The 26,334-nt window shown below is 54.7% G+C and overlaps 1 protein-coding gene across 2 annotated transcripts; it reads right to left on the reverse strand.

The window, feature by feature from the left end:
• Window positions 1-25,624, reverse strand: SEZ6 (seizure related 6 homolog). 2 transcript variants are annotated; one of them, XM_088828445.1, is made up of 16 exons: window positions 25,264-25,624; window positions 24,429-24,562; window positions 11,701-11,896; window positions 7,026-7,211; window positions 4,420-4,588; window positions 4,122-4,288; window positions 3,356-3,550; window positions 2,974-3,112; window positions 2,708-2,904; window positions 1,951-2,145; window positions 1,372-1,563; window positions 1,089-1,286; window positions 774-812; window positions 398-515; window positions 212-314; window positions 1-30 (listed from the first exon to the last, which is right to left on the reverse strand). In XM_088828445.1, exons 1-16 carry the CDS (start codon window positions 25,607-25,609, stop codon window positions 1-3), a joined length of 2,604 nt encoding a protein of 867 aa, XP_088684571.1. In that variant the 5' UTR covers window positions 25,610-25,624. The 2 variants fall into 2 exon arrangements, with proteins under 2 accessions (XP_088684571.1, XP_055251984.2); XM_055396009.2 differs by having other exon boundaries at window positions 14-46.
• Between the last annotated feature and the right edge of the window lie 710 nt (window positions 25,625-26,334).

The raw sequence follows: 26,334 nt of genomic DNA on the forward strand, positions 1-26,334 counted from the left end.
CTAGATGGAGACTTCATATTCTCTCGTCTCCTGCAAAGGAAAGAGACTTCTGGGAGTTGGAAACTTGTCAAAAGCTTGCCAATCCCACAATCCACCTTCCCGAGGAAAAAGGAAAGAGTGAAAGGACTTGGCAGGACCCGCAGGGGTACCTGGCCAAGAGAGCACAGAATTGGGTCCTGATTGGGGTGTCGAGCCTGGCCTGGGTACTTACTCCAGTCTCGTAAGTTGGATTATCAAACGCTGACTCCACGGTGATGCGGTCATAAGGCCGGGGTCGTGTCCGAGTCAGCTGCAGGGGGCTCTTACCCTGGAGCCTGTGCAGCAGAGAAGCCTAGGAGTCAGGAGTGCTGGGCGGGAGTGAGTCAGGGGTGCAGGGCAGGCGGAAAGCCGGACTCACCTGCAGAAGTAGAGGTACACACCTCCCACCAAGAGCGCCATCACCACCAGCGGCAAGAAGATGGCAGCTGCAATGTGGGCAGCATCCAGTGTGCTGGAGGCAGCTGGCACCTTGGCAACTGAAAACACAGAGGATGGGGCTGGGGCAGAGGGCCCTGTCACCTGAGTCCCACATCCCCTCGCCTCTGCCCAGGGGCAGCCAGCCGCCAGCTCCCTCTAGCTGGCTGGGGGCGGGAGAAGGAGCTTTTTGCCCCCTGTTAGTCCCAGATCTCTCTCTTTCTCTGCCCTCCCTCCTTGGGGAGGCCACAGCCTGGAAGCTGTGAGAACAAGGGGCAGGGAGATTATTTCCCTGACCCTTGAGGAGGTTGGGGGCTCACCATCCAGGCTGCGGCCGCTGTAGAAGCCGTCCAGAGAGGCTGGAATAAGAGGGAAGGGCCAAGGGCAGTGGTTGAGCCCAAAGAGCCAGACCACAAAGGCAGGGAATGGGCTGGTCATGGGGAGGAATTTGTCCAAGGGGAGCCCACCCCAGAGTTTGTCACCAGGTCAGAAGGATCTGGCAGACACCCGAGAAACCAAGAATAACATAAGAGGTGGGGGTACAAGGGCAGGGGGTTTTGGTTCTCGGCCTCTGACATCTTTGCCAGGGCAGCCCCGTGGGCCAAGCAGAGGTTCAGAGGTGGTAGGACACTCACCAGCCCTACAGATGGGCGGGGGGTCACTCCAATGTGAGGGGTGTCCGGGCACACACTTGATGCTGGCCTGGCCCTTCAGCACATAGCCAGGGGCACACGAGAAGTGGACAGTAGCCCCCGCTGGGTGCAGCCGCTTCTCAGGACTGCGGGCACCATTCTCAGGGGCGCTGAGGCCATGGCACGGTTTGAGCTGTTCCACTGCAAAACAGGCAGGGTCCAGTGAGGGTGCCAGGCCCCTAGCCACCAGAGGCAGCATCCTCCCACCACCCCGTTTGACACTCACGGAGACATTTGGGCGCCCGGTCGCTCCACTTGGGGCTGCTGGCTTGGCGGTCATGGCAGGTAAGGAGAGCACTACCCGTCAGCACAAAACCCTGGTCACAGATATACTGCACGGTGGCCCCCACAGGGAACTTGGGGCTCGATATGAGACGTCGGCTGTGTTCCACGTCCCCAGGGTCGTGACAGGAAGTCACTGAGGGTAGGTAGTGACAAAGGGAAGTGGTCCAAGTAGAACTCAACAAAAACTAGTGCATGCTGGATTTGTTCCAGGCCTGCCAACATCTTCACAGCACAAGGCTCCACCCCTATTTATCTGCCCCTACCATTGTGCTCGTGTTGTCTCTTTCCATTTGTCCTCCTCCCCATTCATCAGAATCAACAAACACGGGTGGGCCACATACCAGGAATGGAAAACTTGGAGTACTTGGTGGATAACCCTATGAGAAGGTATGATCCCATTTCACAGATGAGGCAACTGAGGCTATGACTACCAGCTAATAACAGCTAGAGTCTGGATCAGAATCCAGGAGAGAGGCTTGTAGGTTGCACTGGGGAGAGCATGGGGAACAGGTACACTCACCTCTCTGGCATGAGGGCAGGTCCTCACTCCAGGTGAGGTCCCACTGGCACATGAGGACACTGGAGCCCACCACCTGGTACCCAGGGTAGCACTGGTAGGTGACGACAGTGCCATGCACCAGCTCAGGCTGCGATGGGCTCTTCCAGCCATTGGGGATCTCAGGTAGCTCCGGACAAGTGTCATTACGGGGCACCTCTGGGGGCAGCAAGATGCAGGCCCTCAGCAGCACCCAAGGGAGACTGTGCTAGTCTCCTTCCCCTCAAGGGCACTCCAGCTCCTGCCAATTCATCCAGGCCTGGCCTGGGCAGGCTCAGCGATCATGCCTTCCTGCTCAGGGGTTCCTTCTTGCCTGTCTCCTAGATTCCAGGGTTGTCACCTAAGCTTTGGCCTTACTTCCCAAAGCGTCTTGGCCAATTCCTTAGCCCTGAGAGAGGGGCCGGGTAGGGTGGGGAAAACTGTCACTTCGAGGAAGGCCTTTCCTCAGTTCCCTGTTTCTGTTAGGAAGTTCTTCCCCGCTGTCTACCCAGCTCTGTTTAGCAGAGGCTTGCTTCCTCTCATTGGGCCCTCAGGGGAGATGGAGAATAAGATTAGTTTCCCAAAGGTGATGCCTGGAATGTCCCAGCTTCCCCCAATCAGATAAGAGCGCTCAGACTCCTCACCTCCCTGGCCTTCCTGACTTGCCGAGGCTGGGGGTCTGAACCTTGGCGTCGCTTCTACCCCCCCGCAGCAGGGCAGGGCAGGGCAGGGGCTAGCTCACCAAAGAAATGGATGACGAAGCCCTGCTGGTAGCCAAGCACTGAGGCCCCGGGGTCTGACTGGAACTGAATGGTGACATCAGCCATGGAGGTGAAGAGCTTGAAGTGGCCACGCGGCCCAGAGTACTGGCCCAGGACCCGAGCCGTCAGGTCGTCCCCGTCGTAGAAGGTCAGCACGTCACCCGCGCCTATGCGCAGCCTGTGGAGGGAAACTGTCAGGCAGGGCGGGCGGGCCGAGAGAGGGCCCCAGATCCCGGGAGGCACTCACACTCGGACGTCCAGCATGATGCGCTTGTCTTCCTCCACGTGCACACCCCAGATGCAGTCCTGCCCTCGGCCGTATGGCTCTGGCCAGTTGGGGGAGAGCACCACGCCGGCCGAGTCTGTGGTCTCCCCACTGCACACGGCTGGAAGGCAGGGGAGCCGCATCCCCTCGGCGTTCCACACCCCCACCCCCAGCCAGTGCCATGTCCTGGGGCTGCCTCCTGTCCACAGGAGTGCCTGCCCACTGCTGGGACCCCCCACCTCCTCCTCGGGGGTGGGGAAGCTTCAATCACATGTGTCACCGGGCCCCATGGTCCCAGGCCCTGTGGCCGGCTCCCTCGTGCCCACCCTGCTCCCAGCAGGCCTAGCCCCTGATGCCTACTGACCTCGGCAGGCGGGCTCTGTCTCATTCCACTGGGGGTCGTGGGGGTCCACACACTCAATGATGATGGAGCCCTGCTCCAGAGTGTAGCCAGGGTCGCAGCTGAACTCCACGGTGGTCCCCACAGGGTAAGAGGGTGCGCTGCTGCTGAAGTTGCCGTATTTGACAAAGGGCTCGTAGCAATGGCCTTGCTGGAAGGCTGCAAACCGCAGAACCCAGCCCAGCTCAGCACGACCGGGGCAAACACGGGGCAGTCATCCTACTTCCCTCCCCAGGGCCTTTCTCTTCCTGCCAACAGATGTGTGTCTGGGTTTGGAGCAGGAGGCGGAACAGCCCAGAGCATCTCTCCTCAGGAGGCCATCACCATTGTATTCTCAGTGCTGGCTGAGTTTGTACTTAGTACACAGAAGGCGCTCAATACATGTTTGGCTTTTTTTAAACTAAAGTAATGGACACATGCATGCATGAGTGGTGCTAGAATGCCTCCTGCAGCAGTTCTTTTTCCGTAAGGGTGGGGGCTATTTTTATTCTTCAAGCTCTAGAGAACTGATTCTCTTGGACCAGAGGGCCTGGGTCCAGGCAGGCGTCTCCTGCAAAGAGGGAGTAGAATCCTGGATTTCAGGGGATGAGTAAGGAGAGAGGACCTGGGTGGCAGGTGAGGAAGGGGCAAGTTGGAAGGAGTGATGAGGGAATCGAGGCAGAGAGGGAGGGTGTGAGAAGAGACCCTGGGCTGGAGACCCCCACCCCTGGTTAGGTCCCAGCAGGCTCACCCTCATAGCGCAGGGCCATGCCCGCAGCCACCCCACTGCTGTCTGTACTGAGCTCCACGAAGAAGTGTCGGCTGGAGCTGAGCAGGCCCTCGATGGGCAGGTACTCCACCTCGTAGGAATCATACACGGGCGGGGCCTCCACGTTGTCCCCATTACGGATGATGAGCCTGGGCCACGAGAGCGGCAGCTGCGTGGCTGGTCGCTGAGTTGGGGGGGGTGAGGCCCCAGCTTGGGTACCATCCCTCTGGCAGGGTACTACCAGGCCAGGCACTCCGATCCCACCAGGATACCCCCTCACCTGTCGTCATCCTCAGCCAGGGAAACCTTCTCAAAGTGCAGGTGCAACCGCTGGCCCTCGGGAGCCTCAAGCAGCCAATGGCAGGTGAGGTTGTTGCTGTAGTTGCCCGGGAAGCCGGGGGAGACGATGCGGCCGGTGGTGGCGTTGCGGATCACTCCACCGCAGGCAGCTGTGAGATGGGCGGCACAGTGGGCTGGGCCCTGGCTGGATTCTAGATGGCCTAGCAAGCCCCCCTGCCCATCCCAGCTCCATGCCTTCTGCACGGGGCAGCAGGGAGCTTGCCTTCACAGCTCTGGAGGTCAATCCTTTGCCCCTGTGACCCTGAGGCTCCAGGCAGCCAACCTCCTAACCTTTCACACCTCCAGGACCATTCATGTGCAACTCCTTTGAGTAGGGAATCTGCGGCTGCCTAGCCATGTGGCCCTGGGTGAGTCACCTTTCCTCACTGCTGACTTCTCAGGGAGGTCCTCCCTGATTCCTCCTGCCAGGTGAACTTTATTCCCCTTCCCAGGGCTCCAACCTTCTTGAATATATCTGCTGCCTCTGTCTCAGACCAGCTTCCTAAACCAGTTATTTTTGGATATGTCCCTTAACTAGGCCCTCCAGGGCAGGGCCCAGGTCTTTTCAAACCAGACACAGAGTTGGTATTCAATGTTTTTTTGGATAAAATGAATGAATGACTATAAAAAAGAGAGTAGGACTAGATCAGGGATGACAAACACCTGGCGGGCATGCCCTTCGGCTCCAAACCTTGTGCCTGTAGCAGGCACTGTTAGCCAGGAGACAGTCTTGAATCAGGATCACTACTACTGTCAATTAGTCCTGATTGACAGGCTGACCCCTTTCCAGCACTGGTCCCTCTGGCCTGGGACGGCCCCCTCTTCCTTAGCAGAGGCTCAGCAGCTCACCCTTCCCCATCACCAAGGGCTGCTGAGTTACTTGGCCACAAGCTCCTGGCAGTTATATGAGGCCAGAGAAGAAGTCGCAGGCAATAGGACTCTGGCTGGTCCCCAGTAGCACTTTCCTTTCCTGGACCTACAGCTCTGGACTCTGCCAGCTCTCAGAGACCAGGCTACCCTGGCCAAGACACAGTGCCTTTGTCTCCAAGTGTTCAGACTGAAGAGTATTTTAACCTAATACAGCTCCTGGGGAAGGGGTGCTGGTGAGTTTCTTCTCTGCTCCTTTGCAGAGAGGGCAGACTCGCCTTTCTGCTTGGTCTTGGAACGGCACTGCCCTTAAAATCTGACTATGCCCCATCCTCCACTTCCACATCCATCCAGTCAGTTCCTCAGTGGCTTCCGGTAACCCTTGAGATAAAGTCCAAGCTCAAGAATGGGTTCTAGTCCTTTATAAACCCCACTCGTGATGGCTTCAGTGCTTCCTGGTACACTGTCTTCTTCAGGCGCGCCCCGCCATGTCCTCATCGCGGCGTGCCGCTTCACGTCTCCACATCTCTGCATGTGCTGTTCCAGGAATCCATTCCACTTCCCGGAGCTCTGACATGCCCATCACCCTTCCCTGACTTCTCCTTGGGAAGCTTTTTTGACCTCCTCCCTCATTTTCAAGCAGCTCTCCCCTATTCCCCTGCTTGGATCTCCATAGTGCCCTGAGTTCGCCTCATCACAGCACCATCTGCCCTGAACTTCCTGAGTTGCTTTCCAGTCTTCCCGTCGAACAGAGAGCTCCTTGAGGGCAGAGCCCATATCTGGCTTATTCACACCCGCTTTGGCCTGATACCCAGAAAGAGTTTATAGGATGAAATAAGTATCAAAACCCCAAGCTGCCTTTCACCCTGTAGACAAAACGCTCCATCTCCCTTCTGTCAACAAGCCCCTCTTCACTGGCAGAAATCTCAGATTCTTCGATCACCCAGGACCAGAACCTGGGAGTCTCCTACGTTCCCCTTTCCCCAGTCAGGGTCTCTGGAACCTCTTCCTACCTCTTCATTCCCAAAGTCATTGTGTAAATTCAAACCCTCTTGCCTGGCTGGCTGCCCGCCTGTCTCTCCTGAGGGACAGTTCTGAACCCCTCCCTCCCCGTCTCACAAAATGTCAACAGCTCTCCACCCAGTGTCTGGGCCTGACATTCAAGGCCCTCCCACTGCCCTCTCCCCCTGTCTCAGGCCTCAGCCAAACCTGGCTGTTTCCTCTGTCCCTCAAAGGTTCCCTTCAGTTCTCACCTCGGGTTCACTGCCCACACTGTTCCCTCCACCGAAACCTGCAAAGCCACTTCCCCCAGGAAGCCGCCTAAGCACCCAGCTAAGAACGACTGCTTCCACCCATTCCAGGTCACTCTGTCTCTTCACTCGTACCTTTAACTTTCTGCTCTGGAAGTTGGTGACCCAGGGGCTGTCTTCCTCCCTCCTTTCCTAGAACTGTGGGCTCCTTGAGGGCACAGTCCCTGTTTAATTCCACTTGGTGTACCTGTGGTTCCTCCATACAGTTAGTCCTCAAGAAGTGCAGGTTGTGTGAATGCTACTGAGGAGTGAGGCTATTTTCTGGCCTCCTTATGGAGAGCAAATGGAGGTGCCAGATTGCAACAGAGAGCAGGAATGATCCCCCCACCTCACTTCTCTGTTCAGTACTGAGTCCCTGGGGGCCACTCACCGATGCAGACCGGCTCCTGAGAATCCCAGAAGGGCTGGGTGGCGTTGAGACAGGTAAGGAGCCTGGCACCCTTCAGCTGGTAGCCAGTGGCACAGCGGAAGCGGGCACTACCTCCAGGGTGGAGGCTGGTGACAGTCACAGTTCCATAAGCTGGTCGTCTGGGAAAGTGGCAGCTCAGGAGATAGGCTGCAGAGAGAGAATAGGTGACGTGTGTGTGTGTGTGTGTGTGTGTGTGTTGAGGGGGCTGAGTCATAGCCAGGGCAAAAGGGGCCTGCCCCAGCCTGCCTCGAGGTGTCAGAGGAAGCATCAGGAATTCCAAAAGAGACTCTGATCCCCTCCCCAGAAGGTATCAGTGATAATTCTGGCAGCCTGGACTGGAGCATGCACAGAGCAGGAAGTTGGAGCCTTGGGTTCCAAGCTTTGACACTCCAGGCAAGTTATATCTCCTTTCCGTGTCCTAGTTTCCTCATTTGTTAAATGAGGTTCAAAATGTCAGCCCACTTTCAGGGTTAATGTGAGAATAAATGGGGAGTATTTTATTCAGCTTGGTATCCCTGGAACCAAGAAATGTGTACTGAATGACTTATAGATGTGAAAGCACTCGAAATAGTGAAAAGCCGGTACTGATATGAAGTATTGATATTATTTTTTCTGCAAGGGACAAAGATGAATTACAGGAAACACCAAAGTCAAACAGTAAAAACATTCCCGGTATTCACTGAGGTATACTAAAAACCTTGATGACAAGGGCTGTGAACTTTGGAAAACAGGAGGGGTCCTGGATGGGGAAGCAGGATGCAACTTCATGGAAGTTGTGGGAGGAACAAGTTGCCCTGGAAACTGGTTAACTTTTGAAATTGTCATACCAAGTATGGCCGAATGGTGGCAGCAAATCCTATAAACAACCCAGCAAATCCCAATCCGGTGCCAAGCTGGGGCCGTAGCTAACAAAGGGGACAAGGGCTGAGAGGTGGGAAGAAGGCCTGGGAGGGGTCCAGGAGAGCGGCTGAGGGAAGAGTCTGGGCTGTGGAGCCTGAAAACCCTGGGGTGCTGGGAGAGATGAGGCCCACCTAGACTGAGAAACCACTCCCGGGTCTTGGGGGTGGAGGAGGCCCACCCTCACTTGATGGCGCTAGGAGGATGGGAAGTGAGGTCCAGGTAGGAACTCTACTAGCCTCTGTGTGTTTTTGTATGAACATAAGAAAGGGCTGCTTCTGGGCAGACCAGGGTCCAGACACAATGTCAATGCCAATGTTTAGTCGCTCAGTCGTATCTGACTCTATGCAAAACCCCATGGACTGTAGCCCGCCAGGCTCCTTCGTCCATGGGATTCTCTGGGCAAGAATACTGGAGTGGGTTGCCATTTCCTACTCCAGGGATCTTCCTGACCCAGGGATCTAGCCCGCATCTCCTGTGTCTCCTGCATTGTAGGCAGATTCTTTACCTTTGCGTCATCACAAGTTTTGTGACTTTCACCTGGCCTGGCCTTAGTTACTAGGTCTGTGAAAGGGGAGATCATTCCTACTTATCCCTCTCTCACAGAGTTCTTAGAGGAATGGCCAGTGAGTGGTGGCTTATGATTGGCAGTCAGTTGTATGGGGGCAGTGCTCAGGAGGTGGGCTCTGAGGTCAGACTGCCTCGGTTTGAATACAGGATCCTCTCCTTGCCATGCCACTTTGGGCAAGTTACCTAACTTCTCTGTGCCTCAGTTTCCTTGTTTACCCACCCTGCATTCTATGTTGTTACATGAGAAGATATATGTGCAGTGTCTGAACCTTACATATTTGAACCTTCACTAATACTATGGGCAGGGAAAGTGAAAGTGTTAGTCGCTTAGTTGTCTGACTTTTTGCAACCCCATGGATCATAGCCTCTGTTCATGAGATTTTCCAGGCATGAATACTAGAGTAAGTAGCCATTCCCTTCTCCAGGGGGTAGTCCTGACCCAGGGATAGAACCGGAGTTTCCCTCACTCCTGGTAGATTGTTTACCATCTGAGTCACCAGAGAAGCCCTGGCACAGAACAGCACCAGATGCTGTTATTGTTTGTAATTTTGATTAATAAAAGCACCTCACATCTGCATGGGAAAGGGAGCACCTTCCAGCTTCTAAAGTGCCTTCATGGGACTCCCATGTTGGTCCACTGGTTAAGGCTTTGTGCTTCCAATGCAGGGGACAAGGTTCAATTCCTAGTTGGGGAACTAAGATCCCACATGCTGTGGAGCACAACCAAAAAAACAATTGCCTTCACACTCTTCTTATTTGATGTCTACAACATGCTTAGGAGGAAGCTAGGGGTGATTAACTCGTTTTCAGGTGAGGAAAAAACTAAGGTTCAGAGAGATGGAGGGACTTGGCCTGATCACACAGTAAGTAAGTGGTAGAGCAGGCACTTGAAGCTCCTGGCTCTGGAGCCCATTTGCTTTCTATCTCCTCTTTCCCACCTGCTTTCCCAGTTGAAGTAGAAATGTGGGCTCAAGAATCACAGAAACCTGGGAGTAATAACCAAGGCTGCCCTGGGTGGTGGTGCAGGGTGGCCACTCACAGTGATCTGGGGAGGAACCCGAGGTTGGGATGGGATGGGACACTCTACCCAGAATGGAGGGGAATGACACCCAGGGCGGTCTAGGTCATGAGGCAGATGGCATACTCAGCACTTGTATTTCCATCTTCCCCATAACTCTTGGAATGGAGACCCCCCCCCCATTTCACAGATTAGGAAACGGGGCTGGTGTGAGGTGAGAGCAGGAGGCTGGGGGCAGACGATGAAGCCCCCAGACTCCATGGTGGGTAAAGTGCCACTTCCCAGGACGAGCTTCCTCATGTTGCCATGACGACTGTTCCCGGGGAGCCTGCATCGCTGCAATCTGTTGAGCTATTTTCTCCCTGGCATCTGTTTCTGGGGCCAAGTCCGGTGCCAGGAATATTCAGGAGGGAGGAGGGGGATGCCTGGCAAGGCCCTCTGCTTCCTCACCCTGCCTGAGGCTGTGGGAGGGGAGCTGGAACTTGGTTCTGCAGATGAGACCCCTGCCTCGTGATCTCCAACATTCTCTTGGACAGCTCTGGCAGGGCTGTGGGTCTGGGGCCCCTCACCCCGTCTTCTGGCACCCTCTTTCTCCAGCCCGGGGAGACGCGTGTATGAGCGCACGCTCCTCCTGTTCCCATCTCTGGGATCAGGGCTAATTACAGCCTATAATTAGGGGAATTACACTCATTAAGGAAAGAGCTGATCATTGACAAAAACTGGGCCGAGGAGGGAGGGCTTCTGGGAACTGAAAAAGATGCAGGACTGGGCCAGCTTTCCCAGCCCCTCCTTGGGGTCCGCACCCCTCACCAGGCCTTCACCTCACTGCATTTCAGCCACCTTTGTCTGGCCCAACAGAGAGAAGGTCCGAGAATTTGTGCAAAGGAATCTGTAGCTACCGAGAAGGTTACCGTGGCGTGAAATTATGCTTGCTGCTAGGGAGGATTGATGAGCCATTAGGGAGGCCAGCCGGGCTGCGAGATGTCACCCTTGCCTCAAGGCAAGCTCGTCCCTTGTCTCTGACAAGCCCCTGGCCAACCCCTGATGACCACGAGGCTCCCTATTGCCATACCAGACTGCTCCCCCAGTTTAGGTGGAGAGGCCAGGAAGGTGTGGGTACTTCTTAGGGGGAGGACCAAACATCCCCATCTCCAGAGGAGTGGGGAAGTGGTCCTTAGTGATCAAGGCAATTGTTCTCATCAATTATCTCCCCATTAGGACACGACTGAAGCGACGCAGCAGCAGCAGCAGCACTTCCCAGTCTGAACTGGTTACCTTGTCACAGTAGTGCAAGGGATCAAGGAGACTGGGGAAGAATGGGCCAGGAGGGATCCTGGTGGGAGAGAGACGGAGCTGCTTTTCCTCCCTTTCCCATCCTGCCAGTTCTTTAATATAGTTTCTGGTTTTCTCATGAATGAGTGCTAAGCAGTTGTCCACGATGGCTTTGTGGACTTGGTGTTTTGGTCTCATTTTACAATGGAGGAAAAGAGGTCAGAGGGTTAGAGAGGTCAAATGACTTGGGCAAGGTTGATAGCCAGGGGGAAGGAGATTCAGACGCGGATCTTCCCTTCTCTTGAGTCTGTGATTTTCCTATTACGTCATGCCACTCTCCTATTTCCAGAGGTATTCTGAGCTGACTGGGACATGGGCCAGGTCCAGGGTGGGTGAGACAGTTCAGGAAGGCCAGGGTGGTAGGTAAGGACCTCTAGATGGTCAGCTGTCAATCCCCTTTGACCTTGACCCCCTTGCGTTTGGGAAGCGGGCTTCTGTTGTTGACTGCCTGTTAAGTGTCTGCCTGCTGCGGAGATTCTGAATTCCTTGAGGGCAAGGACTACGCTGGATCTTAATACCACCAGTCTCCAGCACAGGCCTGGCAAGGAGCAGATGCCTAGGAAAAATTTACCGAATGAACGAACGAGGGGCAGTGGACACACCTGGGGCTACCTGATTCTGAGTCAGTCCCCCTTCGGGACGAGTTCTCTGGTGGGTGGTAGTGGAGGAGGGAATGTCCTGGAGGTATCAGATGGGCCATACTCACCCCAGTCTATGTTACTAGCCTCTCCATGTCCCCCCCCAGGCTGTAATAGCACCGGAGACCCCCACTAGGGCAGCCAGTCCGGACTGGTCCTGCCCTCAGCTCCCCAGGCCTACCTTGGTAGTGGAAATGGAATGTGCCAGGCCCAGCAGGGGGTGGGAGGCTCTGGAACCTCAGGGCTGCCTGGTGGGTGGGGCTGCGGATGACTTGGCCCCTCAGCAGGAAAGACTGGTTGGCCAGGGGCAGAGGGTCAGGCCCCCCGAGGCCCTCCACGGTCACGGTCTCCCCCTCTCGGAGGCTGATGTTCTGGACCTGCCCGTGGGACAGACAGAGCAAAGCAGAAGGGTCAGGCTTCTTTTTACTGATTGAGTCCTGCTGCCCTCAGGCTCCCGCAGGCCCCGAGGCATGGCCAGTCCTCAGTGCCCCCTGGGCATTGGAGCCCCCAGCCTGGAGCTAGGCCCTTCAGTGCAGGAAGAGCTCAATTTACCTCCCCAGTAACCCTGTAGAATGGGACCTGAAGTTCAGAGATACTAAATACATTATTCAAGGTCACAGAGAGATTATAGGGCTTTCCAGGTAGTGCAGTGGTAAAGAATCTGCCTGCCAATGCAGGAGACACAGGGGACACAGGTTTGATCCCTGGGTTGGGAACCTCCTGGAGAAGGAAATGGCAACCCACTCGGCTGGAGAATTCCATAGACAGAGGAGCCTGACAGGCCACAGTCCATGGGGTTGCAAAGAGTCAGACACAGCTGAGCACACACATGCACACACCCAGAGATTAGTAGAAGTGGGATTTGTAAACACATCTGGAGAAGGGAAAGGCTACCCACTCCAATATTCTGGCCTGGAGAATTCCATGGACTGTATAGTCCTCAGGGTTGCAAAGAGTCGGACATGACTGAACGACTTTTACGTCACTTCGCTTCTATTTTCCAAAACTTTTCAACTACACCATATGCTTCCTGTCCCTTCCTTGCTTGAGGCTCAGTTTTCTCATCTGTAAAGTGGGGATGTAGTGGGTGGGTTGAACTAGGTGGTGTCCAGGGGCCTGGCCAGCAAGGTGGGGTCCTAATCATCAGACCCATCAGCCCAGTTTCCCCTGAAAATCCCCTGCTGGATGATCCCCTGCTCTCACCCAGTCTGCCTCAGACTGAGCCACCCTCTTCTGTTTCCTCAACTAGCAGCTCTCCTGGCTCCCTAGCTCAGGGAATGACCAACACTATCCATCTGCAAGCCCAAGTCAGAAACTAGCATCTTGCCTCCTGCCTCATATTCCACATCCAATCAGTCATTCCATCCTGTCAGCTGGCCCCCAGCTCTGTCACTGCCCCCTCCCCACAGTTCTCACGGTTACTGCTCACCTGGACCAATGCAGCAGGCTCCTGCCAGCCTTTCTGCCTGCAGGGCTTACCCCACTCTTCCCTCTACATCATTATTATCTGAACTGTAGCCAATGAATAGCCCTGATCGGTGGCTGCTCATGGTGCTTTCCTTATTTGAATCCTCTGTGACTTTCCAGTGAGCCCACAGAGACCATAGTATCTAGCCCAAGCTCTTTGCTGTGGCCCTGGGGTCCCTGCCCCACTTGGCCCCTGCTGACTGCTCAGCCTGGTCTTACACCACACCCCTCCCTTCTGATCGTTTCCTGTCTGTCACAGGCCCCTCTGCCATCGCTCCAATCCTTAGTCCTTCAATCCCTGGAGCATCCTTCTGGGCTCCATGCCTTCATTCAGTCAAACAAGGATTGGACATCAACAGAGTCTGCCCAGAGGAGAAACCGTACTGATAGGGTTAGAATAGGATAGTGAAACAGGTAGCTATAGAAGTCCCAGTAGGAAACTATGGATAAAGAGGGGAAACCTAGAAAGCTTTGGGACATCACTGTAAGTTAATGATCACTCAGGAAAGCTATTGGAACATTGTGAAATGAAGCAGGCTTGCTTAACCATAAAGCCATGAATAAAAGCATGAGACATGCCCCAGGCCATTAGGTAAAGGGGGAAAAAAAATGAACAACCTTCTACTGTTTTGAATAAGTGCTATGATAATCCAAAGAATTGATGCTTTCGAACCATGGTGCTGGAGAAGACTCTTGAGAGTGTCTTGGACAGCAAGGAGATCAAACCAGTCAATCCTAAAGGAAATCAACCCTGAATATTCACTGGAAGGACTGATGCTGAAGTTGAAGCTCCAACAATTTGTCCACCAAGAGCCGACTCATTGGAAAAGACCCTGATGCTGGGAAAGATTGAGGGCAGGAGGAGAAGGGGGCCACAGAAGATGAGATGATTGGATGGCATCATAGACTCAATGGACATGAGTTTGAGCAAACTCCGGGAGGTAGTGAAGGATAGGGAAGCCTGGTGTGCTGCAGTTCACGGGGTCGCAAATAGTCAGCCACCACTGAGTGGCTGAGCAACAATGATAATCCTAGTTTGACCTCATAGGATCGAACACTCTCCTGCCCGATATGAAGGAGTAACTAGTGATGTAAGCCTGACATCTTCTCAAAGAAGGCAGTCTTTCCCCCTCCCCCACTTTCCTTTGACTGTAAAATTGTAGCATACTTAATCCTGGGGGCAGAGTTCCCTCACCTGCCCACTTGCATCTCTTACAATAAATCCTATATTAATAAATCTACTTCTTGCCTATCACTTTGACTCTCACTGAATTCCTTCTGCAGTGATTCACAAAGAACCTGACCTTCATTAAGTTCTAAAACCAGGCATGTGACCTCAGTTGGAAGATCATGGGTTTCGGATGGGTTTGAGTCCTGGCACTGAGATGGGATCAAGTCCCAGTCTCAGGTGAGTGGTTTCAGTTCAGGTGAGTGTATGGCCTGGTAAAGAAGCATTGGATTAGGAATCCAGAGGTCTGGGACCTAATTCTAACCATGTAATCTTGGACAAATATGCTATTTGAGATTTAGTTTCTTCATCTATAAAACAGCCTAGTGTGAATCTTTGCTACTCAAAATGTGGTCCCTAGGACAGCAGCGTCAGCACCACCCAGGAGCTGACTTTCAGACCCCATCAGTTGCTGCTGCTAAGTCACTTCAGTCGTGTCCGACTCTGTGTGACCCCATAGACGGAAGCCCACCAGACTCCCCTGTCCCTGGGATTCTCCAGGCAAGAACACTGGAGTGGGTTGCCTTTTCCTTCTCCAAAGTGTGAAAGTGAAAAGTGAAAGTGAAGTCGCTCAGTCGTGTCCGACCCTTAGCGACCCCACGGACTGCAGCCTACCAGGCTCCTCCATCCATAGGATTTTCCAGGCAAGAGTACTGGAGTGGCTTGCCATTGCCTTCTCCGCAGACCCCATCTAAGATCTGCTAAATCATCCGTTGCATTTTAACAAGGGGGCTTCTCAGGCAGTGCTAGTGGTAAAGAATCCACCTGCCGATGCAGGAGATGTAGGTTTGATCTCTGGATTGGGAAGATCCCCTGGAATAGGAAATGGCAACCCATTCCAGTATTCTTGCTGGAAAATTCCACGGACAGAGGAGTCTGGTGGGCTACAGTCCGTGGGGTCGTAAAGAGTCAGACACGACAGCACACGCACACTCACTTTTTAACAAGATCCCCACTGTGACTCCAAAGCACTGATCAACATAGTTTCCAAAGTGAAAGTGTAAGTGTTAGTTGCTCAGTCATGTCCCACTCTTAACCCCGTGGACCGTAGCCCCCCAGGCTCCTCTGTCCATGGATTCTCCAGGCAAGAATATTGGAACAGGTTGCAGTTCCCTTTTCCAGGGGATCTTCCTGATGCAGGGATCGAACTTGGGTCTCCCGCATTGCAGGCAGACCTTTCCAAGATCCCTAGTATGTTGCTTTGAGGCAGGACTTTCACGGATTATCCACTTGGGCTAGTTAAGTAGCATCCAGTGAGTCACCAAATCCCTCCTAATCTTGTCTCCCAAATATTTCAGTTGATTCCTTCTCTCCATCCTTTTGTCTCTATCTTGGCTCTGATTACCACCACCAGCACCCCACCCCTCCATTGTTTCCCACCTGACCTTCACCCTGTCCTTTCCCAACTCATCTCCTGGGCCCTGGCTGTCCCTCACTGGATCATGTCTCTCTTCTACCCAAAGCTGTTGGTGATTTCAGATTGTCCACAAGACAAGGTCCAAACTTCCCAGCTCACTATTGACTTCAGCAGCTATGCCAGCCTGTTACCTTCACTGCGGCCACAGGCCATGCTCACTCCCCTCCTCTGGGCATTTGCATGACCAGGATCCTGCCCAGGAAATGCCTGCCCTTCTTCCTCTCCTGCTGAAGCTGCTCATTCTTTCAGGTCTCAGGGCCACCATCCTCTGCCTCCGAAGCCAGGACAGTCAGTTCCTTTATCTCCCCACCTGTCCTCTATTATTAAAGTCTAAAGGTAGCGTTTTGGGTCACGATGTCCTCTTTACTGGGGCTTCCCAGGTGGAGCTAGTGGTAAAGATCCCACCTGCCAATGCAGAGACATTAGAGTCATGGGTTCAATCCCTGGGTCGGGAAGATCCCCTGGAAGAGGGCACAGCAACCCACTTCAGTATTCTTGCCTGGAGAATCCCATGGACAGAGGAGCCTGGCGGGCTACAGTCCATAGGGTTGCACAGAGTCAGACACGACTGAAGCGACTTAGCACGCACACATCCTGTTCACTGGCCAGTTGCAATAAAGATGTATGGGAAGGGTGAATGGGCTGCTCGCTGGATATATATCACTTGCCAGAGGCTGCTGAGAACAGCGAGGTCCGAGGACAGAACTGTGCTAGGCTCTGAGCCCCTCAGACTATGCGTGCTGAGAGCAGAGGTGCCCTGCGGGCCCCCCTGTCTGGGAGCAAAGACCTGGGGGATCTTAGGGGCTGAGGAGAAGGCCTGAGGCAGAGGTGCTGGGCCAGAAGTGCTACTCCTCCAAGAGCAGCTCAGGGCACATTTGGGCGGAGGCTGCTGGACCATCTGCCAGGGACAGTCCTCAGGGAATTCCTGCAGCAGGCGGAGGCTGGAGGAGGTCCCCTCAAACTTGGAGATTCTGTGATTCTCCAGTTGGGCAAACAAGACTCACACACGTGGAATCTGTAATTATCGAGAGATGCCAGGCAGCATATAATTCTGCCTTAAGTGGGACTGAACGCATGCAGCAGGAATCCTCTAGGGGAGAGTGGAGGGGTTGTAGGCTGGGGGGAGAGAGAGCCTGGAGCAGGTGGGTCTGAGAGTGCTTCACGGGGCGGGGCGGTACCAGGAGGAGGAGGAGGAAGGGATGACATCACTGCAGGGAAGTTGCTTAGGAAGCGAAGGCAGAGAAATACACATGAATTTAGCATTTTCCCTAGTTCCCCTAAACACCCTTTGGACCCCGGCTTCCAGTTCCTGACCCTGCTGTTTCGGCCAGCAACAGCGGCAGCAATACCAATAATTACCATTCACAGAGCACCTACCATGTGTCAAACCTTGGACTATTTACAGATATTATTTCATCCTCACCACAATTCTATAAGGAAGGTAGGTGGTAAAATCCCCTTAAGTAAACAGAAGCTGGGAGAGGCTAAGGAGCTTTGGAAATGTTGAACAGGTGTTAAGTAATACAGCCTTCCTTGGTGGAGGCCAAGGCAACTCTCTCCCAGCTTCATGGGGGTGTCACCTGCAGACAGATTTCTAGATGTCTTTATTCCCAGGCCCCAGGTCTGTCAGGTTTAGCAGGGATATGGTTTTTGGCCAGGCTGGGATTTTTTTAAAGGTGTTGAGACGTCTTCCCCTCAGAAGCCTGTTGTTTAGTCACTAAGTGGAGTCCGACTCTTTTGTAACCCTGTGGACTGTAGCCCACCAGGCTCCTCTGTCCATGGGATTCTCCAGGCAAGAATACTGGAGTGGGTTGCCATTTCCTTCCCCAGGGGATCTTCCTGATCCAGGGATCGAACCTGTATCTCCTGCATTGGCAGGCAGATTCTTTACCACTGAGCTACCTGGGAAGCTCTCAGAAGCCTGTAAAGCTGGGAAAACTGGGAGCTGAGACCTCTGTCCCTGTCTGATCTGGGGAAGGCATGCTCCCCTCAAAGCTGGCCTGGTGGTAGGGTTGCCATGAGAGCATGGGATGGAGTGGGCCTGATTACTCGGGGCTGTTATCCAGAAGGCACCCTGTTCTCCCAGTGGCTGTCTAGGCAGCGCTGGCCCCTTGGGTTTCAAGCACCCACTTGCAGGCCTGCCACTGTGGCCGGATGTAATTTGTCACTTGTTTGAGGGCCAGGCCTGACAGGGGCCAGACAGGGCTGGGTGTTAGACAAGGGTGGGTGATGAAGTCTTGATGTAATTTGCAGGCATCTGAAGAGCTCAGGAGATAGATTGAAATGTCAGCTCTGCTCATGAGGGCTGTCTTCCCACACCCCTAGCCAGTGACAAGAGGGGAGCTGGGGACCAGGCCAGGGAAGACAGAGGCAGAAGGAAGCGAGGACAATTCCCACAGGACCCTGGACTTTCTAATCCTGCCCGGCTTCCCGCAGACTGAAAGGAAATAGGGCTGCTTTGAGGGGACTGACTCTTTCCTGACTCCTTCCTGGATGGGAGATGGGGAAGACTTAGGTTGCCCTCTGCCAACCCTAGACTGTCAGCCTTGCCTGGCTTCTCTGTCCCCATGGAAGCTGCCAGTCGGTCTCCAGAACACACTCTAACAGTATGACTCACAGGCAGGATGGTGCCACAAGGCTTTGCACACTATCACCTGAGTGTAAGCCTGCAGAGGCTGGCCATGAGCTCAGGGACGACTCGTGTGCAAGCCCCTCCCCCAGCACTTGAGTCCCACCCCCAGAGGCTGACCACAGCCTTTGCTCCACTGCACTCTCCTGGTCACTGACAGCCATGCGTGTACTCTGACATAAGCCCACTGTGTGCACGTGCGTGCGTGCGTGCTAAGTCACTTCAGTCATGTCTGACTCTTTGCGACCCTATGGACTGTAGCCCACCAAGCTCTTCTCTGTAGGGATTCTCCAGACAAGAATACTGGAGTGGGTTGCCATGCCCTCCTCCAGGGGATCTTCCTGACTCAGGGATCGAACCCGCGTCTCTTATGTCTCCTGCATTGGCAGGTGTGTTCTTTACCACTAGCGCCACCCACTGAGTGCACACTACTCCCTAAAATACATGAGCTGGCACACGCGTGTCCACACATATGTGTTCCCTCGTGTCCACGTGCTCCCTTACTCCAACAGTAGTAGAATCACAGTTCTTCCCATGAGATCTTTTACAGTTTTCAAAGCTCTTTCACACCCATTAACCTCTCAGATCTCACAGAACCTCAATAAAGAAGGCAGGGAGGCTGTGTTTACCTTCACTCTATACAGAAAGGAATCTTGTGATCAGAGAAGTTGAGAGGTCCTCTTTGAGTCACACAGTGAATCCGAGGTAAAGCTAGGACTCCAGGCCAGGACTCCTGCTTCCTGGTCCAGTGCTGTGCCTTCATGCATGTATCCTAGGCCTCTGCCCCCAGACTGGGAGAATTCCAGGTGGGGGTCCTAAAGGAGCAGGCAGGGCTGGGCTGAGGAAAGGGGTGGCTGATGGAGCTCTTCCATTGTCCCCAGCTGAACTCCCTCTTGGAACAGGCCAATCTTCTGGGCCAGGGGAAGAACAGGGGCTCTTAAATCTTGGGATCAAATCCCAGCTCTGTCACTGACTGGTTGATAGGTCTTTGGGCAAGTCACACGACCTCTCTGAGTCCCAGTTTCATCTGTGAATTGGGGTTGTAAGGATTATGTTAGATCCCACTTATACAGGCTCAGGACAGAGTGGGCAGAGCATCTGCGGTCTCCTTCCCCTTTTTTGGAGTGACCCGGGCCCCATCCAGGCTGTGGGCCATGTCACCTCAGCTGTGCCAGGGCTCTGCCTGAGAGGTACAGTACCTGAGACCCACCTTCTCCCTGGCCCAGGTTCTGAAAGTGAAAGTGCTCAGTCGTGTCTGACTCTTAGGGACGCCATGAATTGTAGCCCGCCAGGCTCCTCCTTCCACAGAATTCTCCAGGCAAGAATACTGGAATGAGTTGCTATTTCCTTCTCCAGGGGATCTTCCCAATTCAAGGATTGAACTCAGGTCTCCTGCATTGCAGGAGGACTCTACTGTCTGAGCCATCAAGCTCTAGCAGCTAGGAAGCAGGAAACAGGGTCAAGGGTTTGAGGTGCCACTGCCCAGTCTGACCTGTGAGGGAGTTTCTCAGCCAGAAAAGGAGCCACACTCAGAGGGACTGGCGTGGAGGACACTTACATCATCTGGTTCAACTTCCTTTCACAGGGGACAGAGGCCTAGAGAAGGCCAGGGGTTTAGCCCCATGACAGAGATGGGCTGCAAAGGCAGGACTGGAACCCCAGTCCTGTAGCTTTTATGCCCTTGTCTTAACTGATGCTTGTCTGAAAATCCTGATGGCACAGGGTCTGCTTTAGGGATGGAGAGAAGGGCCTAGATCCATGGGGCTAGACCTGCCTGCCCCCTTGTGACGCCCCTCCTCCCCTCACATGGGCCTTCCTGGAGCCAAGAAAGAAGAGGTTGCTGAGGAATTTCACCGCACTGCCCCACCACGTACTCCTGCATCAGGCCTGGTCCTGGCCTGGGACAATAGGGGCTTCTGGCTATCAAATTGGCAGCTGGCCTGGCCTGGGAGAGCAGTGTTCCAACGGGGCCACTTGGGGCACCAGGGCAGGGATGGTGGGCAGCTGTGCCCAGGCTCCAGATGGTACAGACAGCCGTCAAGCCAAGATGGGGCTGGCAGTGGGAAGGCTCTTGGAATGCCAAGCACAGTGAGAGACACGAGCCAGGCCCAGAAAGGCCTGGAGCCCTCAGGGGAGACTGGCTGCCTGGAGAGGAAACGGGACCCTCATGGGCTACAGAGCTCAAGCCCACCCATCTGAAGGGGCTTCTCTGGATCTGTCCAAAAAGAGCCTAGCCCCATGCCAGACTCCTGGTCGAAACAGGCAAGCTTCTTCATCCCTGGCCTTCTTCCTGCAGGCAGTTCAGACCCTCACTCTCGGAGGGCACAAAGAGCATCCTAAAGGGAGGTGGTCCAAGCCATGAGGAGCTGGGCCATTAGAGATTCTAGAACCCTGAGACTATTCCTCACAAAGAGGGGATTGAAAGGGTCTTGCCTAGGGCCCCAGTCTTTAGCCAGGACTCTGGGCACATGGCAGGGGCTCAGCATGATGCCAGGTTGACCAGTGCAGGGCTGTGATTTATGGGTCTTTAAGATGTTCCTCATCTCCCGTGGTTCCTCCCGTCCCCCTTGCCAGGATTCCATCCCTTTCACCTGGTGTGAGCCATCTCTGTGAACTCATGGAGGGGTAGGCAGGGGCTTACCCACGATGGGGAGAAGCCACAAGCCTAAAGGAGCAGTGGGCAACCTCTTAGGTGTGCCAACACTCTCACTCATCTCGCCGCCAATGCCCAGCATGGCTTGGCCCAACATCCAGCTCTGAGCAGGAGAGCATTTTATGCTGACCTAGCCTCTGGCAGGAGTGCCATCGAGAAGCCCTGAAGCCCACCTCCTGCCCCTCTGCAATAAAGTCACCTGTCCAAAACTGCCAGGGCAGGTTTCAAGGGCCAGTCTGCCTTACCTGTCCTTCCCAGCCCAGGCTTGGCTGCCAGCCTCTCATCCTTCAGCCTTCAGAGTAGGTATTGTCACCTCCCAGAAGCCTTCCCTGACCAACACCCCTACTCTGACTGCTGGCTGAAGGAGTGTGCCCCATCCTAGAACTCCTACGGTCCTCCGTGCTCCCCACTCCCATCCCCAAGAGTACCGTGCATTTTATGGTCAGTGGTAGTGGTGGCGGGTTTTTTTTCGATGGTGGTCATCATTTTTTATTTCTGTCTCCCCCACTAATTGTGAAGATCTGTGTCCCCAGCGCCCAGCACAGAGCCTGGCACATGGTAATTGCTCGATCTGTATTTGTGGAACAAATTCATTCGTCAAAAAACATTAGTTAATGATTAGCGGAGTGACCTTGGGCAATTCCCTTTCCATGATGGTCTCAGTTTTTCACGTACCCATTGGGTATCGGTCTGCAGTGTCAGTAATAGTTCAGGTGGCCTGTGTGGTGCTCCCAGGAGGTCTAGATAGGAGCCAGAGTGGCCAGAACTGGCCATGGAAGAACCTTAAATCCTGCTTCAGCGCTGGCTGATTCTGTGTCCCTCCGTACCTGACCCTTCCTGCCATGGCCTCAGACTCTGTCTCAGGCCATCAGGTTGACAGGGTCCCCAAGGACTCTGCCCAGTGGTGGGGGAGGAGAGGGCGGGACCAGCATCTGTCTGCTACATTTCTTGACAGCCATCCAGGGCTGTGGCAGGTCTTCCTCTCAAGGTTGCCTGGTAACAGCTTTTGCATCTGATGAAAAAAAATGTGGCAGAACCAGACAACAGACATGGGGCTTCCTAGGGCTTATGTGAGGGGGTGGGTATCTGGGGTGGGGCAGGGCCAGGGCCAGGGCAAGCAGAGCCCACAGCATCTCACCTCACTGTGGAGAGTACCAGGACGCGTCCCAGCCTGGCCTAGTGGGAATCAGTGGGGGTGGTAGGCTTGGGGGGCAGGTAAAGCCAGCCCAGGCCTGCAGGGGGGCAGCCAGCCTGGCATCTGCCCCCGCCACTGCCTGCCCCACACCTGCAGCTGGAGCCTTCCACCCGGTGAGCCACAGCCGGTGCCACCACTCATTAGTTGATGATGTTACATTAATTACCTTAATTAAGCGGCACTGAGAGCTAATGGCTTGGGGGGGTGTTGGTGACTGTTCCTAATTACCCTCCCAGTCAGACCGGAGTGAGGGGCACAGGGCTTGGCAGAACAGGAGCAAACAGAAAGAAGGGGAGGCCCAGCAGGGGTGGGAGAAGGTGCCCCCTCCTCAGGGTCTGGCTCAGAGACCTGGACCTGCCATCCCCAGAGGGGAGGGAGCTGCCCCAGGACAGTGGAGCTGGCTCTCAGCCCAGGTCCAGGGGCTCTGGGATACGTAGGGGACAGGCCAGGAAGGGGAGACAGGCAGCGCTGTCCTGCTCCCTGGCCGCACTCCTCCTCTGCCCCTTCCCTGGCTCCTCCATCACCTGCCTGATTCCCTCCACTGGGCTGAATGTCTCTCCTCTCCACCTCCATTCAGTCTCCAGAGTCACATCAAATGTCACCTCAATCCTTCCTTTCTCCATTCATCGGTCCATTTCATTCAATCAGCCCATGGAGAAGCCAGCCTGGGCCCTGTATTTCAAGGTACCCCTCAAGAAACTCCCAGTCTAGCTGGGGAGATGCACAGCTATAAACACACCCATTGGAGACAGAGCAATGAGCTAGGATGGGAGATACCCCAAGCTCTGGGGATCAGGAGAGAATTCCCAGAAACAGTGAGGCCAGATTAGAGTCCGAAGGGAAGGGATAGGAGGATGACTCTTCCAGCCAAAGGGACCAGCAGGTGCAAATAGGAGCTTGTGAGGAAAGTGCGCGTGGTCTGTTCCATTAGCTGTAAGCTGTTTAACGCCGAGCAAGAGTAGAGAACAAGGGAGGAAATGGCTGGAGATGGGCCCAGAGGGACTGGCCTTGATTCAGAGGCCCTTGGGGGAGATGTGGGAGGTAGGATTGATGTCATTTGAGAAAAATGACTGCAGTGTGGGTGGAGGATGGTAGCAGGGGGCAAGCATGAGTGGAGTGACCAGTGAGGCAGCCACTATATCATCAGGGGAGGGATGACAGAGGCTGGACCACGTGGTAGTTGGGATAAGGGGGAGCAGCAGGCAGATCTGAGTTTGGGAGAGTGTCATGGTGATAGAACTCAGGCATGAGTTGGTGGACTCAGGGAAGAGGGAGTGGGAAAGGCCAAGGTTGCACAGCTCTGGTTGCACAGCTCCAGGGATGCCATCTACAACGTACCGTGGGGGTGCTGCTCTAGGTTTCTGATTGGTTGGGGCCAATCTCTGAGGATAGGTGTAGAGTGTCAAGCAGGTTTAGGGAAACAAAAAGGAAGAATTGGGTTTGGAGCATGTGGAGCCTTTGGGGCAGCCGTGAGGACCTACAGGCTCAGGCCTGGGGATTAAGAGAGAGCCGGTGGCTCAAACAGTAAAGAATCCCCCTGTAATGCAAGAGACCTGGGTTTGATCCCTGGGTCGGGAAGATCCCCTGGAGAAGAGCGTGGCTACCCACTCCAGTATTTTTGCCTGGAGAATCCCACGGACAGAGGAGCCTGAAGCAGCTACAGTTCATGGGGTCGCAAAGAGGCGGACACGACTGAGTGACTAACACTTCACGCCAGGGGAGGGATGAGATGGTGCAGAAAAGCAGGGGACAGGGGCTGGGCACTAGGTCTGACTCCCCCAGCAGCTGGTCACCTTGGATGGTGCACCCATGTCTGTCTTTCTCACCTTCGCATCCCAGGAGCCAGCAGAGGGGGCTGACCGAGAGGGGCTGCTCGGAGGGTATTTGCTGAAGGGAACGAGTGACTGAATACATGTGCGAGTGAGGCTCCATGGACCTCAGAGGCCCAACCAGGCCACCCTGAGTCTTCTGACTCAGACACGTGGATTTAGACACTCACCCAATGCCCTGCCTATCCATGGCTAGAGCCCCTCCTCTTGAGCTCCTGATTAAACCCCTGGGGCAAGACGATGAGCACACCTGCCCCTCCTGCCACCCCTCCCAGCCTCAGCACTGCTGAGTGGGAACAGGAGCCTCTTCACTTCCCGGTGCACAGGGCAGAATCAAACCACGGTTTAGGCCCATAACCTGACCCTGCTCCTAGGCCCCTTCTCCCACTGATGACCTGGCACGTCCCCACCTCCCCCCAGTAACCAGCACCTTTCTGGAAAGATAAGACACTAGCCCCAGTTTTTCCCTCTGCCAGATCCAGGTCAGTCACCTTGATTTCCACGCCGTAGCCAGGGTAGACGGAGATGTAGTAGAAACAGTCCAGGCCGACATCAGGGGGTGAGTTGGAGGCTGTGGGGGAGTCCAGAGAGCCCTCTGGGCCTGAGAAATTCCAGCTGCAAGGGCCTGGAAGACAGGGGGAGACATAGCTAAACTTAGCTCTGGCAGTTTGGGTCCAACTATGGCTGCCTTGTGTGTGTGTGTGTGTGTGTGTGTGTGTGTCTGGTATGTGATGACACTCACCCCTTGGGAGTTCTATTACCCTTTTGAAAGCAGGGTACCACTTTCTCTTGAGCACCTACTGTGTGCAATCTTACCTCAGTTCCTTTAGTGACCCAGTGAAGTGGGTCTTCTTATTGCCATTTTACAGAAGAGGCTCAGGGAGGTTAGATCAAGTCCCTAAGGTCTGGTGTACATGCAAAGTCACTTCAGTCGTGTCCAATTCTTTGTGACCCTAAGGACTGTAGCCCGTCAGGCTCCTCTGTCCATGGGGTTCTCCAGGCAAGAATACTGGAGTGGGTTGCTGTGCCCTCCTCCAGGGGATCTTCCCAACCCAGGGATCGAACCCACATCTCTTGCGTCTCCTGCACTGGCAGGTGGGTTCTTTACCACTAGCACCACCTGGGAAGGCCCAAGGTCTGGGGTAATTGCTTTCAATCAGGATTTGAACCTGGGTCTGATTCCAGTCCACATGCTCCTTGTGGGTTGGCCCTTGGTGCCAAAGGGCAAGGTAGGTCAGCACAGAGACACAGAGAGAGGAATCCAGAGGGCCCCCAGCTTCCCCATCCCCATCTCTAGATGGGGATCTGAGCCAGCAAGTAACTGACCTGGTGATTGGACTGTGGTGACGGTGGTGGTAATGATGGTACTAGTGGTGGTGATCTCATCGTCCCCTGAAGCCGTGGAGGGGGCAACGGTCCCCTCCATCCCGAGCCTTATGGTCTGGGACATGACCCCTGGAGCCCAGGGCCTGCCTACGTCTCCAGGACCCTCTGGGGTTGGAGTCCATGCTACGCTAGGGGTTGTAGTATTGGGCCCCTCCCCTGGGCCTGGGGTGGGCACTGCCATGCTGGGCCCCGGAGGTAGGGCAGCTGTGATATGAAGTGCAGGGGGCTCTGACTCCAGGCTCCAGGGCCCTTCCCTGGACTGGGGTTGAGTAGGTGCTGCCGCCATGACTGGAGTGGGGCTGGTGAAGACGGGGCGGCTGTCCTGATTGGCCAGGCGGGGCAGGGGACTCGCTGTAGGTGGGTCAGGCTTCAGCTCTCCCTTCTCCAGCCCCTCTTGTAGGAATTCCTCCAGCAGGGGGTGGTGGTTAAGCAGCTTCAGGGTAGGGGCCGTTGTGACGAAGTGGACGCCTGGTTCTGGCTGCTCAGGTGTAGGGGCCGCTGTCAACTCTCCATCTGTCTCCTCCAGGCCTGGGGCCTGCCCTTCCCCCTCCGTGGGGGCCTCCGAGGAGAGTCCTGAAATGATAACAAATGCTCAGAGATTCTCCTCCTGCGCCACAGTAAGCAGCAACACACACAGTCCAGGCAGTACGAGACCCATCTCTCTTTTGACTGAGAGCCTTGGGGAGCATCCTCATGGCTGAGAATCATGGAGCTATAGAATTTGAGAGCTGGAAGTGAGATGATAACACGCACTTCAAGGATGGTACATGAGAGATCTCTTCCCCCCAACCAATACCAGAGGTAGCCATTACTGATCTGCTGCTGCTGACAAGTGCTCAGTCGTGTTAGACTCTGCAACCCCCATGCACTGTGGCTTGCCAGGCTCCTCTGTCCCACGGGATTTCCCAGGGAAGAGTACTGGAGTGGGTAGCCATTTCCTTCTCCAGGGGATCTTCCCAGCTCAGGGATCGAACCCAGGCCTCTTGGGTCTGCTGCATTGGCAGGCGGATT

The sequence above is a fragment of the Moschus berezovskii genome, chromosome 20 (genome assembly GCF_049115385.1).
Source record: "Moschus berezovskii isolate FMDL1 chromosome 20, NW_MosBer_1.0, whole genome shotgun sequence".
Classification (NCBI taxonomy): Eukaryota; Metazoa; Chordata; class Mammalia; order Artiodactyla; family Moschidae; genus Moschus; species Moschus berezovskii.